Genomic DNA, 16,305 nt, shown 5'->3' with positions numbered 1-16,305 from the left:
CGGGGACGCGATCCAGGCGATCCCCGGCCACCCACTCCGGAGAAGAAAAAAAATTTTTTTTCAGTTAAAATAAAATAGTGTAAAAAGATCAGTTTTTTTTTTAAAGCAACGCTCCAATGCACACCCCCTTTAAAACGCGAAGTCTAAGCGAAAGACGTCCCCCCCTCCCCGGGACGCAGCGACAAGCTTCAAATTCCTCCGAGGTCCGGGTCAGCTTGGCATCTTGTTAAAGGCGTGGGCTCGGCCCATTTGAAAAAAGAAGAAGAAGAAGAAAATAAAATAACAAAAAGCCAAAACCAGGTCTTTGCTACAAGATGAGGGTGGCAGCGAAGGATTTGTCCGTCTGTTTTGCTGACTTTCCTAGACCTGGAAAGAATAGAAAATTCCTGAAAACGCTGCAGCCCCTCCCCCAAATCCAACCCTACTAGAGAGCCGGGGGCGGAGGAGCGGGGCGCAGGGGCGCGGCAGGGCTCGCAGGCGTCAGGGAGCGCTGGTCCCCGGCTCTGAAAAAAGCCGATCTGTTTTCCTCCTGATTCAGCAGCCGCCGGCTCCTCTGCGCGCGGAAGCGTGTGTGCGCGCAGCCAGGCGCGGCGCAGCCTCGGCCGGGGGGAAATTGCAGCAGCGCAGTCTTGAAAATTCCCCACGGGGGGAAGGAGGCGAGAGAGCGAGCGAACGAGCGAGGGAGGGCGGTGCGCGCCGCTCGGCAGCGGCTCGGGCTGCGGCAGAGCCTGGCAGCATCCCACCCCCGGGCGCCTCCCTCCCCTTCCCCCAGCTCCGCTGAAAGAAGAGGTGCGGGGTGCAAGGAGGGAGCTGCCCGGCCAGGAGCCGGGGCTAGACCGCAGCCCTGAGCCCTGGAGCAAGACCCACCCGGCGACGCGCGCAACCAATCACCGGCGCGGGAGCAGGCGCGGCCGGGCGCGCAGGGGGAAGTCGGGACAGAGTCCTCCCGCACCGGGGACCTTGCCTGCCACCCGAGGTCCGCGTCGCTGCCTAGAACGAGGCGTGCCCAGCAGGAAGGAAGAAACTTAAAGACCAGAGGCTTTGGTCTTGGAGAGTAGTGTTGGTGGCCCTCACTGAACAAATGCGGGTCTGTTGAGCAAAAGAACGGTTTGAGGGAACTTCTGGGAAGGCTGGGGGTCGCAGGAGGCCATTCCAAGCTAATATTTAGGGCACTCTGGGGACCCCAGCGAAAGCACCTATGAGTTACCACTCACTGAGTCCTAGGGTGCTAGGCGGGGCTGCCGGCATGCCCCTCACCCCCTCCGCCGCCCTAATAGGCATTTGTATCACCTCCACCAGCTTTTTTTTTTAACTTGGAAATTTCAAAAACACAGAGAAAACTGCATAAAACACAAACGAACAGGTTGAGGAATTACTGTAAATGAACTCTCGTGGTGGACAGCTCCCCCAGAAACTCGCCCACAGGGGCCAGCTCCATTCAAATCACTGCCCTGACCACTCTGCTAATTCTTACAGCTTTATGACCTTGGCATGCCTTCCTCAGCAGGAGTTGCGTTTTGATTCTTTTGAGCCCTAGTAAGCGTCATTCTGCAGGACCTGTGAGGGATACATTTTTTCTTTGTCGTATACTAACTCTTTACAAAGAAAAATCCACAATTTGCTTGTCCATTTTCTTTTTTATGGGCATCTGGGTTTGTTCCATTTGGGGACACAGCACAGTATTGCCTGAGACACCATGTGCCCGTGAGCACGCCTGCAGTAAGGCTATGTATGGGCAGCGTTTCAGGCTCTGTTCACATAGTATCTTCTGGTTTATAAGATGTGAAACTATATTCTAAAGCAGATGCACCAAGAAATAGTTTGGGGAGGAAGAAAGGTGTCTCAGCAGGTAGAGTGCAAGGTGCTCTTCCAGAGGACCTCGGTTTGATTTCCAGCATCCACATGGTGACTTACAACCAGCTGTAAGATCCAACACCATACTCTGGCTTCCTTGGGCACCAGGCAGGCATGCGGTGCACATGCCTGCATTCGTGCACATAAAATGAAAAAGCCAAGTTTTCAAAAGAAGGAATGATTTCAGTGACCAGCAGGTTGGCTCACTGGGTAAAGGGGCTTGTCACCAAGCCTGCCATGAGTGGGAATCCCAGGACCCTTATGGTAGAAGAAACCTAACTCTCCCAAGATGTGCTCTGACCTCCATACACACACATACATAGACAATTAAAAATAGAATTTAAAACCCTTACTTATAAAGGAACACATCTCATAGGTGCGGGCCTGTACCTGCACTCAGGCCAGGCCAGGAAGACCCTGATTTATCATGACTGACAAGCTGAGTGTAAAAAGAAAGAGGGAGAGGCTGAGGAGGCAAATCTTCAGGTAGTCAAAGCCTGCTTGGCCCACACACAGTATCTGAGTTCATTTGGAATATTCTAGAACAATGTATGTCTGTATATACATTCCTAATTCTGTGCCCATTGGAGGGGCACTTTTAAGGTTTTCTAATTTGTCAAAACAAGCCATGTGTGGTGACATACACCTGTCTCTAAAGTACTCAAGAGGCAGAGGGAGGAGGATTGTTGTAAGTTCAGGGACAGCCTGGGTTCCAGGGTGGTGAGCTCGTTCTTGACTAGTCTGGGAAACAGTGTCAAATGTCGCCCCCAAACCAAATTGTATAAATAAATCACAACAACGATTTTGACACAGTGATTGAAGCACCCAGGGGCTGAGCTGTGTGAGGGGCTCAGGCCACTCACCCAACAGTGCCAGTGTTTATATCTGATGCTATTCTGCTTTCCACGGTCTCAAAGGCCAACAGCATTCAGCACGGAACAAGAAGTCTTAGCCTGAGGAGATTCAGTCAGCCCCGGAGACAGCCGTGGTGCGTGCATTTGAGGTGAGCTTGCTCAGCCTTTCCCAGAAGGCCATTAAGATTCATCTCCGCCTTCAGGGATTTCTGAAGCCCTTGGAGCTATGCAGGCCAGGATGGACCTGGAGGGTGGAGTGCAGAGTAAAGATTCCACAGACTCTCCACAGCAGTACCATTTATGGGTGTGCATGTGTGTGTGCACAAGCACCCAGACAGACAATCATACATATGTGTGCAAATGTGCACGGAGGCTACAGGACAGCTTTGAGTATATAGCTCCTTAGGTAGGTGCCACCCACCTTTTAAATTAATTAATTAATTGACTGACGATTGATTATTCGATCAGCTGAGGGGCAGAGGTTGGCATCAAGTCTTTTTCTTGATTGTTTTCCACGTTTCCTCACTGGCCGGCACTTTGCCATGTAGATTGTACCAGCAGGGGGGAGGTAAACCCGTGCCATCTTCCAGACTCTGCCTCCCCAGTTCTGGGAGTGTGGCACCACACCCTACTTCTTACAGCCCCATTTTACACATGTAAACACTGAGGCCGACTGCCGCGAGTCTAAAGCCCTTTGACTCTGTGCTAAGAAGAGGACAGTCTGCTACACACTTCAGAAAATACAATGTGTTCATCAGTGCTAAACATCTGACCGATCGGGCTGTGAGCGGTGGAACCCGTGGCACCTGTGGGACCCATGTCTTTTATTATTACTGCTGTAAGTGTAGCATACCATGGCTCACATGTGTAGGGGTCAGAGGACAATCCTGTGACATTGATTCTGTCATCCCACTTTTACATGGGTTCCAGGGATAGAATTCAGGCCATCCAGCTCTCTTGGCAAGCACCTTTCCCTGCAGTGCCATCTTGCTGATCCTTCTGAGTGTGTGTCTAAGAATGAAGAGGACACTTGGGTATGGAAGGACACGCCCATGTGTCCATGGAAGGACACGCCCATGTGTCCATGGAAAGGCATGCCGAGGGGTGTTGTTTGTGTGGGGACATGTGCCTGCCGAGATGCATGTGTGGAGGTCAGAGGACAACTTACTGGAGTCGGAGTTTTGTTTTGGGGGGGGTTTCCCCCTTTTACCACATAGGATCTGGGAAACAAACTCAGGCTGTCAGGCTTGGGCCGCAATCTCCTTTCCCTGCTGAGCCACCCTGTTAGCCAGGCCGTGTATAATCTCTCCTCTATAAAGCTCAAATCAGAACAAAGTTCAAATCAGAGCTGTCAGTTGGGCAGCTGAAGAGGTCACCACATTGATGGCAAAGAGTGACCAGCCTGAAGGGACCTTTTAGAAGCATCACAAGAATCATCTCTCCGTGGGTGACGATCGTACAAATGTATTTGTTTTGAAACTTTTGTTCATTTGGAAAAAGAAAAAAAAAAAAACAAAAAACAACAACAACAACAAAAAAAACGGGAGCTAGTGTGACGGTTCCGCAGGTAAAGGCACTTGTCCTGCAAACCTGCTGTGATTGCTTGAGTGACATTCCCTAGGATCATCCACATAAAGATGGAAGGAGAGAAGCCATTCCCCAAATTGTTTTCCGGTCTCCACATGTGTGCCACCTTGCACATGTGTCATACATGCACAGTAGTCATGTTAAAAATAAAAAAATTTTAAATGTTTTTAAAGTTTGGGGGTCTCACATAGCCCAAACTGTCCTTAAACTCACAGCTGATCTCCTGCCTCAGCCTCTTCTCTGTAGGACTTCCAGGCGATGGCAGCATGCTTGGCTTCTGTCTTACTTGTTTCATTTGCTTTTTTGAGACAGGATCTCATGTATCCTAGGCTGGCTTTAAACTTACGATGTAGCCAAGGATAACCTTAACATTCTGATCGTCCTGACTCTGCCTCCTGAGTGCTGAGATTTCAGATATGTGCTATGGAGACTGCATCTTAGGGTTGAACCCAGAGCTTCATACATACTGGGAGGAAAAGTGTCCTGTCAGCTGGGTCACACCCCCCGCCTATTGTTTAAAAATTTCATTGAGCTGCATATAGTGAGAGTATGCAGCGTGTGTGTGTGTGTGTGTGTGTGTGTGTGTGTGTGTGTGTGTGTGTAGTGGTGTGTGTATGTGTATGCAGTGGGGGTATTAAATTTCAATTAAAAATATCTGTAGCTCTGCTGGGTGCTGGGTCCTGGGCTCTGCTGGGTACTGGGTGCTGGGTGCTGGGCTGTGCTGGATGCTGAGTGCTGAGCTCTGCTGGGCTCTGCTGGGTGCTGTGCTGGGTGCTGGGTGCTGGTCTCTGCTGGGTGCTGTGCTGGGTGCTGGGTGCTGGGTTCTGCTGGGTGCTGTGCTGGGTGCTGGGTGCTGTGCTGTGCTGGGTGCTGGTCTCTGCTGGGTGCTGTGCTGGGTGCTGGGTACTGGACTGTTCTGGGTCCTGTATGTGCGCATGTATGTCAACCTTGGTCAACCAAACCAGAGGTCAACCTTGGCTTCATTCCTCAGGAACTATTACTTTCATTTTTGTTTTTGTTTTTGTTTTTACAGCATCTCTCACTGGCCTGGACCTCACTAGGTGCCAGTGAGCCCCAGGGCTCCTCCTTGACTCCACCTCCCTGGTGCTGAGGTTAGCAGCATGCATCACCCTATGCCCAACCTTTTACATGGCTGCTAGCTGGGGACTAAACCCATGCTTGGACAGCAAGTACCTCACTGCCATCTCCCCAGCCCTAATTGTCCTTCAGCAACACCCCTAGAGGATGACACCAACTCCCCTCTCTTTCCTCATGATCTTTTCAATTTGTTTCTATTTTTGTTTGTGTTTGTTTGGGGACAGTGTCTCATTATACAGTCCTGCTGGCCTGGAGCCCCCTATGCAGAACTGGCTGGTCTTGAACTCACAGAGAGATCCGGCTGGCCCTGTGCCGGAGTACTGGAACCAGAAACATGTGTACCACGCCCATCAAAATTGTCTCCTTGGGCAATAGCTCTTTTCCACAGAGCACTTAACTCATTCACCCTAAAGAGGGATGGGCTTTGGGCACGTTACCACCGGGTATTAATTTCCCATAGAATCTCAAGTGGCTGCTGGGCCTCTTCCATAGCACCAATGACTACTGTTGAGCTGGGAGAAAGACTTGGATTCTGACTAAGCCTTCTAGGCAGGAGTTAGCAGCAGGTGGCTAGAAGCCCCAGCCATTGGATCTGTCTGGAATCTATCTGTCAGCTAGGGTCCATTTGTCAAGTGATGGCAGTTTGTGACTGAACAGAACAACAAAATGAACAGCCCCATGAGATAAGCCCAGATTGCATTCCCCTGCCTACTAACACAGTTACCAGCAAAGCCAGCCATGTTGGGCAGCAAGAAGGGGGTCAGCCCAAAGGCATGTGGTCTCTGCTGCCCTGGCTGGTATCTGCCAGGGTTAAGTCTCAGGGCCTTTGAAGGTAGAGGCCAAGAGTGATGAAGCCAGCTGGGCATGGTGGCGCACACCTGTAACCTCAGCACTTGGAGGCAGATCTCAGTTGAAAGCCAGCCTGGTTTACGTAGTGAGTTCAATGTAGTTTGGTGTCACCTTGAACCATCAGCAATCCTCCTGCCACTGCCCCTCCCGCTCCCCTTTCTAACCACCTCCTTAGTTTCGGATAAAACACACCTCTCCAAGATCATCCTCACCACCCTCGAACCAATAGGATCTCCCAAGACCCTGGCTTCCTCTCACTAGAGAAAGACAGTTTGAAGCCATCTCGGGGCTGGGTGCCATACAGCGTTGTGAGCTTTTGTTTTGGTGAAGGAAAATAGGCACTTCAGCAACTGCCAAGCAATTGTGCAAGAATCATCATTGATGTCTAAAAAGCATGGATAGGAAACTGAGAAATAATATGACGCACTCGCCCCATACATGCCTACACTGCTCTATCACTGAGCCACATGCCAGCCCCTCACTGGGGGATTCTAGGCAGGGGCTCTACTGCTGGGTCATGCCCCCACCTCACTTTTTAGTAAATGACTCTGCAGTGTGGTTCTGGCAGATAAGCAAATGATCAAAGCTAGCATGGATAAATCAGACACCACCATCCTGGGTTTAGAAAGGAGGACTCTGCTCTGCATCCCTCTGCCGAGAATGCGGGTTTCCAGTCAAGGTCAAATGAATGGGTGTGCTACAGAACTGATGTTTTAGGAAGGGATAATGTGAAGACTTCAGCCAGGCGTGGTGGCGCACGCCTTTAATCCCAGCACTCAAGAGGCAGAGGCAGGCGGATTGCTGTGAGTTCAAGGCCAGCCTGGTCTACAAAGCGAGTCCAGGACAGCCAAGGCTACACAGAAACCCTGTCTCGAAAATCAAAAAAAAAAAAAAGAAAGAAAGAAAGAAAGAAAAAAGAAAAGAAATGAAGAGAAAGAAAGAAAGAAAAGAATGAGTGACCCATCCCAGTTAAAGAAAACATCATAGGAGATTCAACCATAAGACAGGGTCTTATGTTGCTACAACAGATGTTATAGGACACAGCTGGCTCCCTGCAAATTGGGTAATGATGTAGTGATGCTAATTGCTGGGTGTGGTCATTTCCTCTGGGTGCCTGTGAGAGACCTATCTATTTCAGGAAACTCTGTTCCTAAGGTTAAAGGGCTACTGGGTCTCTCGGTGGCCCAAGAAGATAGAGAAAGAGAGGGAGAAAGAGAGAGAGAGAGAGATGCTAAGTGTAAGTGGGAAAGGCTGACATTTGAGGAAATTAGACAGAGGGCATACAGAAATTCTTTGTGCTATTTGTACAACTTTTTGGAAGTCTGAACTTTAAGGAAAGGAGAAAATGTAAACAGTAAGAGAAAGCTCTGTGTGCACATGTCTCGTTGTCTTCCGGGGCACCTGCTGTGTGCCTAGTCGTTTGCAAGCACAGACCAAGTATTTAACTTGTACAGTGTTAAATGTTATTTTTCCACATGATTTTTGTACTTAAACTGATCTTTAACTTTTTATTACATGTATGTATGTATGTGTATGTGTGTGATTGTGGGTGAGTGGAGTGCAACAGAGTGCATTTCCGAGTTGAATGGTGACAGAATAAACAAACAGAATGAAGAAAGTATGCAGTGTGTAGGAAGGCATTACATGTCTGAAGAAGTGTGGAATAAGCAAGAAGAACCAGCACTCACAGAACCACAAGGGACTCCGAGTGACAGCTGTGTGGAGGACGTCACACAGAATGGCAGCCCTTTCTCCTTGAAACGCTGCGCTGTCACTGTCCTCTTACCATCACATTGTAAAGTGACTTCATTCTCTTAACCACGTTTAAGTCATCCAGTGTGAAATATTATTTTTCCATATCACTATTGTATTTAAACTGAACTTTGACTTTCTATTACATGTATGTATGCGTGTATGCATGTGCATGCATGTGTGTATGCGTGCGTGTGATTGTGAGTGAGTGGAGTGCCACAAGTGTGCACGTAGAAGTCAACATTCAGGAGTCTCTCCTTCCACCAAGTCTACCAAAAATTGAACTCAAGTCACCAGGCTTAGTGGCAACCACCTCTAACCGCTAAGCCACATTGCAGGACCCCAAAACCGATCTTATAAAACATGTGACATATGAGGCTATGTGGCACAGACCATAGGGACAAGCATTAACCTTCAGAGAGCTTGGAAGCAGGTTGGAGTACAAACTGCCTCGCGATGAACATTTACATGGCAGGAAGAGTAACCAGGAACAACTCCAGACCTGATGTCACAAGCCAGCACCCTGCCAGACCCAGCCCACACCACAGGTGCGACTTGGCTTGTGCCACTGAAGAGGAGGGCTTTCTCTCTGCAGTAGTTTCCCAAGGACGGATGCACGAGAGGTCTTCTAGTTACTTACTGCTGCATAAAATAGCTCAAACTTAGTAATGCCGAACAGTACTGAGCAGTCGGTATAGTTTATGAGAGGAGTCATCAGCTGGAATTAGCTGGGTTGTGCTACCCCACGGTCTCAGGCCAATATAATCAAAGAGTGGTAGGGACTACGGGCTGATAAATGGTTTCCCTGATCACAGGGCTGTCACAGAGCTGCCCGGAAAGACCCAAACAATAGGGTTTCTTGGAGTCTCTCTGTCTTTGTATGGTCTCTCTGTTTGGGGCCTCCACGATGTGAGCTCAGGGTAAATGGGGGAGAAAAAGCCAGTTCAGAAGTTCCAAGGTTTATATCTCACTGGGAGAAGTTAATATCTGAAGCCTCCTTTGTGGCTTAACGTTGGGAAGTGATGAGGCAGCAATTCTGATTGTTCTGCCCAGTGAGTCACAAAGGCTCACCAAGGGAAGAGAATGTAGATGCCACTCTCTTCTGGGAAAGCAGCAATTGTAAAATAGACAACACAGGACAACAGGCGGATGGCTGTGGAGAACGCAATCAGCCTGCAGAAGTAGGCTTTGCAGATGTGTGTGCCTGGAAGTCTCTTCATACGCCATAAATAGTGTAACTGAGTCTGGAGAGACACTATAGCGGAAGAGCCGTCCTGAGGACCAAGTTCAGTTCCCAGCACTCACATCAGGAGGCTCACACTGCCTCTAACTCCAGCTCCAGGGGATCACACACACACACACACACACACACACACACACACACACACACACACTAAATAAATAAATAAATAAATAACTGAATAAATCTTAAAGATAGTGCAGCAGGGATCAGAATTCTCACTTGTAGCCGGGCATGGTGGCACACGCCTTTAATCCCAGCACTCAGGAGGCACAGACAGGTGGATCTCTGTGAGTTCGAGGCCAGCCTGGTCTACAACGCAAGTCCAGGACAGCCAAGGCTACACAGAGAGACCCTCACTAAAAAAAAAAAAAAAAAAAAAAAAAAAAAAAACCCAACAACAAAAACAAAACAAAACAGAATTCTCATTTGCACATTCCACTCTACTGTGAGCTCTGGTCACAGTTTGAAATGGGACATTTCAAACATTCTTGTCCCTGATTCCTTTCCCTGGCCTCACAGGCCTCTGTGCTAACACAACAGGTCCTATGGTACGGTGCATAGACTCCGTTGTGTTTCCGCTTTTGAGTACTTCAAAGAATTTTCAGTGAAGAGCCCAGACCTTCCTTTCAATTTTGACAGACTTTCTTGAATGTTTCTTTGAAATTTCTACCTGGCCAGTGCTCTCTACTCTCCTAAATGCCTGTTATAAGTGAACTGGCCCTTTTATTTATGATTTTCCACTTTGATCTCCTTACATTTTACTCTTTTTTTTAAGTTTTTAAAAAAATATATCACTTGCATTTTATTGTAGAAGTTCACACACAATTACAAAATATTTTGTCTATTACTTTGTTATTTTTTGTTTTTAGTTTTTAAATTTATTTTATTTTTACATATACATTTATATTATTACACATATATAATGGATTACCTATGGCAAGAAGAACTGTGACACAATCAGGAATTATATAAATGATACATTCTTAGTCTTTTGGCTATTAGTGTTTGACAGCCTTGAAGAAGACATCTTTCCTATCTTGGTGCATCTATATTTCTGGATGTAAATCAATCTCCATCACATATTGTCACTATCAACTTAGAACACCTATCTAGTTACTCTTTTCTTTGAGACCATCCTCCCGTTTACCTTTTGATCCTGTTGAAGTTGTGTATTTTTGTTTCAATATAATTAACAGTTTCGATGTGCCCCTTTTCTGTAGCATTTTCTTGCTTTATGTTTATATTTTTGTGCATTCCTCACAACAGCATAACAATATTTCAGGGGGTTTTTTTTTGTTTTGTTTTTTGTTTTTTTGAGACAGGGTCTCTCTGTGTAGCCTTGACTGTCTTGGACTCACTTTGTAGACCAGGCTGGCCTCAAACTCATAGCAATCCGCCTGCCTCTGCCTCCTGAGTGCTGGGATTAAAGGTCTGTGCCACTATGCCCGGCTATTTCAGATTTATTTTATTTTAATTTGTAGGGGATATGCACACATGAGAGCAGTTGCCCCTCCAGGCCAGAGGGTGGCATTAGTTACTCCGGAACTGGAGTCCCGAGCAGTTGTGGACCCACCATGTGGGTGCTAGAAATTGAACCTGGGTCCTCCACAAGAGCAGCCAGTGCTTTTAACCAGCAGACCACCTCCCAAGAGTGTTGTCTGGAAGATCCCTTGTCTATATGTCTTCCTTTCACTCGTCTGCTTGGGGTGTGCACAGCGGTGAAGAGGTTCACGGAAGGGTAGGTATGTTCTGCTGGGGCCGATCTCCTAGGAGATCTGGCTAGGTCACACGGCTGAGAAGTTTCCAGTAACATCCATGTTGTGTTTCCTCTTACACTTGTTTCTCCAGAAAAGCAAAACATAAATTTCTGGTACATAGGTCATTTGATAAACATAACTTCTGTGCATAATTCTGGCCTGTTTTGGACTGTATGTCAAGACTAGAAACCATTTGTTTTCCACAAGAACTTGTCAACTAAATGTCTTTGGTATTTTTCTCTCCAGTCTTGGGGCATAGCTCTGCGGGTGGATGCTGGCTTAGTGTGCGTGCAACCCTGACTCCGAGGCCTAGCACAGAGTAGCGATGCACACACGTGCAATCCCAGCACTCGGGAGTGGAGACAGGAGGCTCAGGAGTTTCAAGGGCATCCTTGGCTATCTAGAGAGTTTTAGGCCAACCTGAGCTACAGGAGGCCCTGTCTCAAATAAGTGAAGGAATGAGGAAATAAATTAGATTCTGTAAATGTAGCGGGTGGTTTCTGCTGTGACAACCAGTGATCCTAACCCACTGTCACACACTGGCTCTCCTGCTCAAAAATTTTTAAATGATTTCTTTATTTATGTATGTAAGCACTTTACTGCATGTATGCCTGCGTGACAGAAGAGAACATCAAACAGAAGAGGGCATCAGATTCTGTCATAGATGGTCGTGAGCCACCATGTGGATGCTGGGAGTTGAACTCAGGACCTTTGGATGAGCAGCCAAAGTTCTTAACCAGTGAGCTATCTCTCTAACCCTTCTGCTCAATTTTTAAAATTACATTTGCTGGGCATGGTGGCACACACCTTTAATCCCAGCACTCAGGAGGCAGAGGCAGGTGGACGGATGTGAGTTTGAGGCCAGCCTGGTCTACAAAGTGAGTCCAGGACAGCCTAGGCTACACAGAGAAACATGTCTCGAAGAAAAAAAAGTTCCATGACTTTCTTTCCCTTCCCTTTCTGCAGTAGCCAGGTGCCTGACACTGTAACAAAATGCCTGAGGCAGTCATCTGGTAAGAAAGAAAGGCCCGACTTTGGCTCTTAGTCTTGGGGGTTTCAGCTGACAGCACTGGCCCTAATTGCCTGTGTCTGTGCAAGCACTCCTAAACTTTGAGCATCTCTACAGCCCCTAATGTACTTTTCAGTCATAAAAGTCACATTTCTACTCAAAACCCACATGCACATAGATAGATAGATAGATTTTTAAATAGTCAGAGAGATGGTTCACCAGATAAAAGTACTTTCTGCCAGACCTAATGGCCTGAGTTCAATCTCTGGGATTCACGTGTTGTAGAGAAAGAACTAACTCAACCCTTAAGCTGTCTTCTGACCTACACACACACACACACACACACACACACACACACACACACACACTGTGGAATGCACACAGCCTCCACCTGCTGCCACATATTATTAAACCTAATGTTTGTATTTCTTAAGATAAAATTTTGAAACCCTCCCAATGTCTAATATCTGCCTTATAGGACTGCACAGATAGGGAACATTATTCTGGAAATCTCTCTTGGGTGGAGAGCACTCTTCTGGAGCAAGCCTTTTTACTGCAAAGAAATAGCAAAGCTCCAGATGGTGAGGGCTCCCTCAGACTGGCTCTGCGTGGAAATGCCACAGAGCAGAGGTCCCTGTCAGCTCCTAAGGACAAGCTGGGATGTGTTGAGCAAGTGAGAAGACAGCTTCCATAGCTCCACGCCCACGGAATCTTCACGATTGTCATCAAGGCATTATCCCTAAGGTACCCACTGAAGATCTGACCTTCTTACAGTGTCTGCGGTGATTTGGACGGCCTCCGTGTTTGCTCTCTGAGACCCGTATTTAGGGAGTGATGGAAAAAGCAGAGCTTAGCTGGAGGTCGTTGGTAGTCACTGTTCTCGAAAGGAGCTCGGGGGGCCTCACGGGACCCTGTTGAGTTCTCACCAGTAGGCAGTAAAAGAACAAGCCTGGTAGATGGAGAGATGGCTCAGTGTTTAAGAGCACTGGCTGCTTTTTACTGAGGACCTGAGTTCAGTCCCCAGCATCCCCTCTGGGTGGCTCATAACCACATAAAAACTCCATCACCAAAGAATCTGACGCCCTCTTCTGGATCCTCCAGCACCAAACTCATGTGGACCTAGAAGGCTGACGCTAGAAGTATGGCTTTGTCCCTAGGGGGCACTATTGGGAAGTACAGGCGTCTTTAGAGGTGAGGCCCAGTGGTAGGAAATTGGATTGTGAGGAGGTGCAACTTCTTCCTTTAATCTAGGGCTCAACACATTGGAGCTGCTTGACTGCTTCACGGACCCTCCAAAGCCTTGAGACACACCCGCCTCTGGCATTTTGTTATACGTGGACAACTGAGGCCACATCTCTATATGGCTGCAAATGCCATTCTGAGGCCAATTTCTTCAGCCAGTTGTACATCCATCAAAGCAGTAATTAACAAGGGACTGCTATGCTTGGTTTACTTTCCTCCCCTCCTCCCCCTCCCTCCTCCCCTCCTCCCTCCTCTCCCTCCCTCCTCCCCTCCTCCCCCTCCCACTCTGCCTTTCACAGTGCTCAAGTCGGAGCCAGAGCCCTGTGTCTTCCAGAGAAGCACATCACTCTAGCCACACCTGCAGCAGCACATGGTTTCTTTCAGCGCGAATCCCTGCACTGCAGCCCACTGTGGTTCCATCCCAAAGAGACTGGGGGAGCCAGCTGATATGGGGGCTTCCTGGGGCTGTGCCCTATAAGATGTAGACTTCTTAACTCCTGGACATGGGTTAGGCAAAGCAGGAAAGATGGCGTGGAGGGTTGACCAGGTGGTGACAACTGTGTCTGGCCACTAAGTCACTGATGTCAGTTGCTCTAAGTGTTTTTGCAGACACCAACTTGCTGAACTTCACAGAACCTGAGGCATGTGACACCTATGTTCCCATGACCAGGCATGTAACGCCTATGTTCCCACGGCCAGGGAACATAGCCCAAGTTCAAACCAGAAAGCCTGGCTCTAACACTTGCACTTTAACTTTACTACTCATATTTATTTATGCGTTTATATATTGGGCAGGTGAGGGTATGTGAGTGGAGGTCAGGGACCAACTGTAGCGATTGGCTCTCCCCTTCCACCATGTGAGCCCTGGGATCAAACTCAGGTCATCAGACCTGATGTCAACCTCCTTTACCCACTGATCCATCCCTCCAATACTGTTTTTACTCTTTTTTTAAAAACAAGGTCTCATGTAGCTCAGGCTAACCCTCAAGACAAAATCCTCCCAAATACTGTCAAAAGCTGTGAACCCACCATGCAGGGCCCAGCATTTGTACACATAACCTTAGAGCCATGTTAAAGGTTATCTTGCTATCAAGGTCCTTGCTATCAACCTGCAGAAACCATGTTGCTAGAATTTTGGGGTCCCTTCATGCTTGCTAAATGATGCAGGGGGAAATTGGGGCTCCCTGTTGGTGCTGTTAGCCTTATTAATTAAATATTTTAGGAGTGGTCTCAAATGGAAGTGTTTACAAGAAAATCCCTGGGGCAGGTCAGCTGTACACTTTAGCTGCTGCCCAGAGGAGAGAGTAGAGAGAGTAACTAAAAATTAAAATAAAAAACAACAACAACAAACATGGGCTTCAGTTCTGGCGAGATGGCTAAATGCACCAAGAAGGTCGGGATTGCGGGGAAATATGGGACCCGTTCCGGTGTCTCCCTCTGGAAAACGGTGAAGACAACTGAAATCAGCCAGCACGCCAAGTACACTTGCTCCTTCTGTGGCAAGACCAAGATGAAGAGACGAGCTGTTGGCATCTGGCACTGTGGTCCCTGCATGAAAACAGTGGCCAGTGGGGCCTGGGCCTCTAATACCACTTCTGCCATCACAGTGAAATCGGCCATCAGAAGACTCAAGGAACTGAAAGACCAGTAGAAGCCCTACCGTTTGAGACTTGCCTGGCCTGCAATAAATGGGTTAATTTATGTAAAACACACAACAACAACAACAACAAAGAAAAACCCATGTTATTTGAGCTGGCAAGGAGGCCAGCCACATGGCAGGGAGAGAGGATTCAGAGAAAGAGTAAAGAAACTCAAATTGTTGGGGAGGAGTCCCGAGATGTTCGGGGAGGCATGCTTAGGAGAAGTTACCCTTTCCTGAACAATTTAGAATACCAGACAGACTTATAAGCCACATGGCTGCAGCCCTGTGGTCTGGTAAAGCCCGTGCACTAGGGGCAGTGATTCTGGGGAGAAAAAAGTCTCATTAAAGGACTAATTATTCCGCCTGTTTAGCATGGCTTTAGGTGAGCCCACCTTCCTAGGAGTTGCCCTTAGAATAAGTGAACCACCCAGTCCAACTGGATTGGAGGTGGCCTGGTGGGTAAAGCGGCTACCAGGTGAGCATGGGGACCTAAGGTCAGATCTCCAGAATCCAAGTAAATGTTGGATGTGGTGGCGGGTGTCTACAACCCTAGAATTGGGAGAAGCAGAAACAGGAGGAGTCTGTTTTTTTTGTTGTTTTTTTGTTTGTTTTGTTTTTTGTTTTTCGAGACAGGGTTTCTCTGTGTAGCCTTGGCCATCCTGGACTCACTTTGTAGACCAGGCTGGCCTCGAACTCACAGCGATCCGCCTGCCTCTGCCTCCCGAGTGCTGGGATTAAAGGCGTGCACCACCACGGAGGATTCTGTATCCCTCAGCCCAGGCTGGAAAACCAAGGAAGGCCTGAGTGTGTAAAGAGCAAACAGCATCCAGAGGGAATGTGTACTGTCGACACAGTCACAGCCATGCTGAGAACCCATGAGAATCTTTAACGTGATCTAATGCCCTCTTCCGGTGTGCAGGTGTACATGCAGGCAGAGCACTATATACATAATAGATAAATAAATCTTTAAACAAACAAACAAACAAAAAGAACCCATGAGGATGCCAAAGCCTTTCACTGGTCCAAGGAGCATCTGTGGACTATTGACCGGTGTGTGCAACTCCTTCCTCCTCCTCCTGGATGATTGCATCCTAAGAGATCTCCTATGAAGACTGGCGAATCTTCCCCCATGCAGCACCTGACAAACACTGCCATTCAAGGCCGAGTGGCTGGTGCTCCAGCAGGCTGAGCTCGGTCCACCCAAGCCCAGCTTTTCTGTAAACATGTCTGTGTATCTGTCCTCTCTTTATTCCCTCATCACCCGGCTCAGGTTTCCAGGACAAAGCCACGCAGGACACAGCAGCCCTGGGTTCAGTGAGAGAGCCTGTCTCATATGAGAACTTGGACAGCAGCATTGTCTTCTGGTCTCCGCATGTGCAGACACATGTGTGTGGGCACCTGCTCACCTCACCCTCCCA

At 48.0% G+C, this 16,305-nt stretch overlaps 1 protein-coding gene across 1 annotated transcript; it reads left to right on the top strand.

Annotated features, from left to right (window-relative positions):
* The first annotated feature begins 14,617 nt into the window (after positions 1 to 14,617).
* LOC127209557 (60S ribosomal protein L37a-like) lies at positions 14,618 to 14,896 on the top strand. Its single transcript, XM_051169244.1, has one exon. The coding sequence runs from the start codon at positions 14,618 to 14,620 to the stop codon at positions 14,894 to 14,896; it is 279 nt and encodes a 92-aa protein (XP_051025201.1).
* Positions 14,897 to 16,305: the final 1,409 nt, after the last annotated feature.

This window comes from Acomys russatus, chromosome 26 (assembly GCF_903995435.1).
Source record: "Acomys russatus chromosome 26, mAcoRus1.1, whole genome shotgun sequence".
Lineage (NCBI taxonomy): Eukaryota > Metazoa > Chordata > Mammalia > Rodentia > Muridae > Acomys > Acomys russatus.
This window is presented reverse-complemented; position numbering and strand designations above follow the sequence as displayed.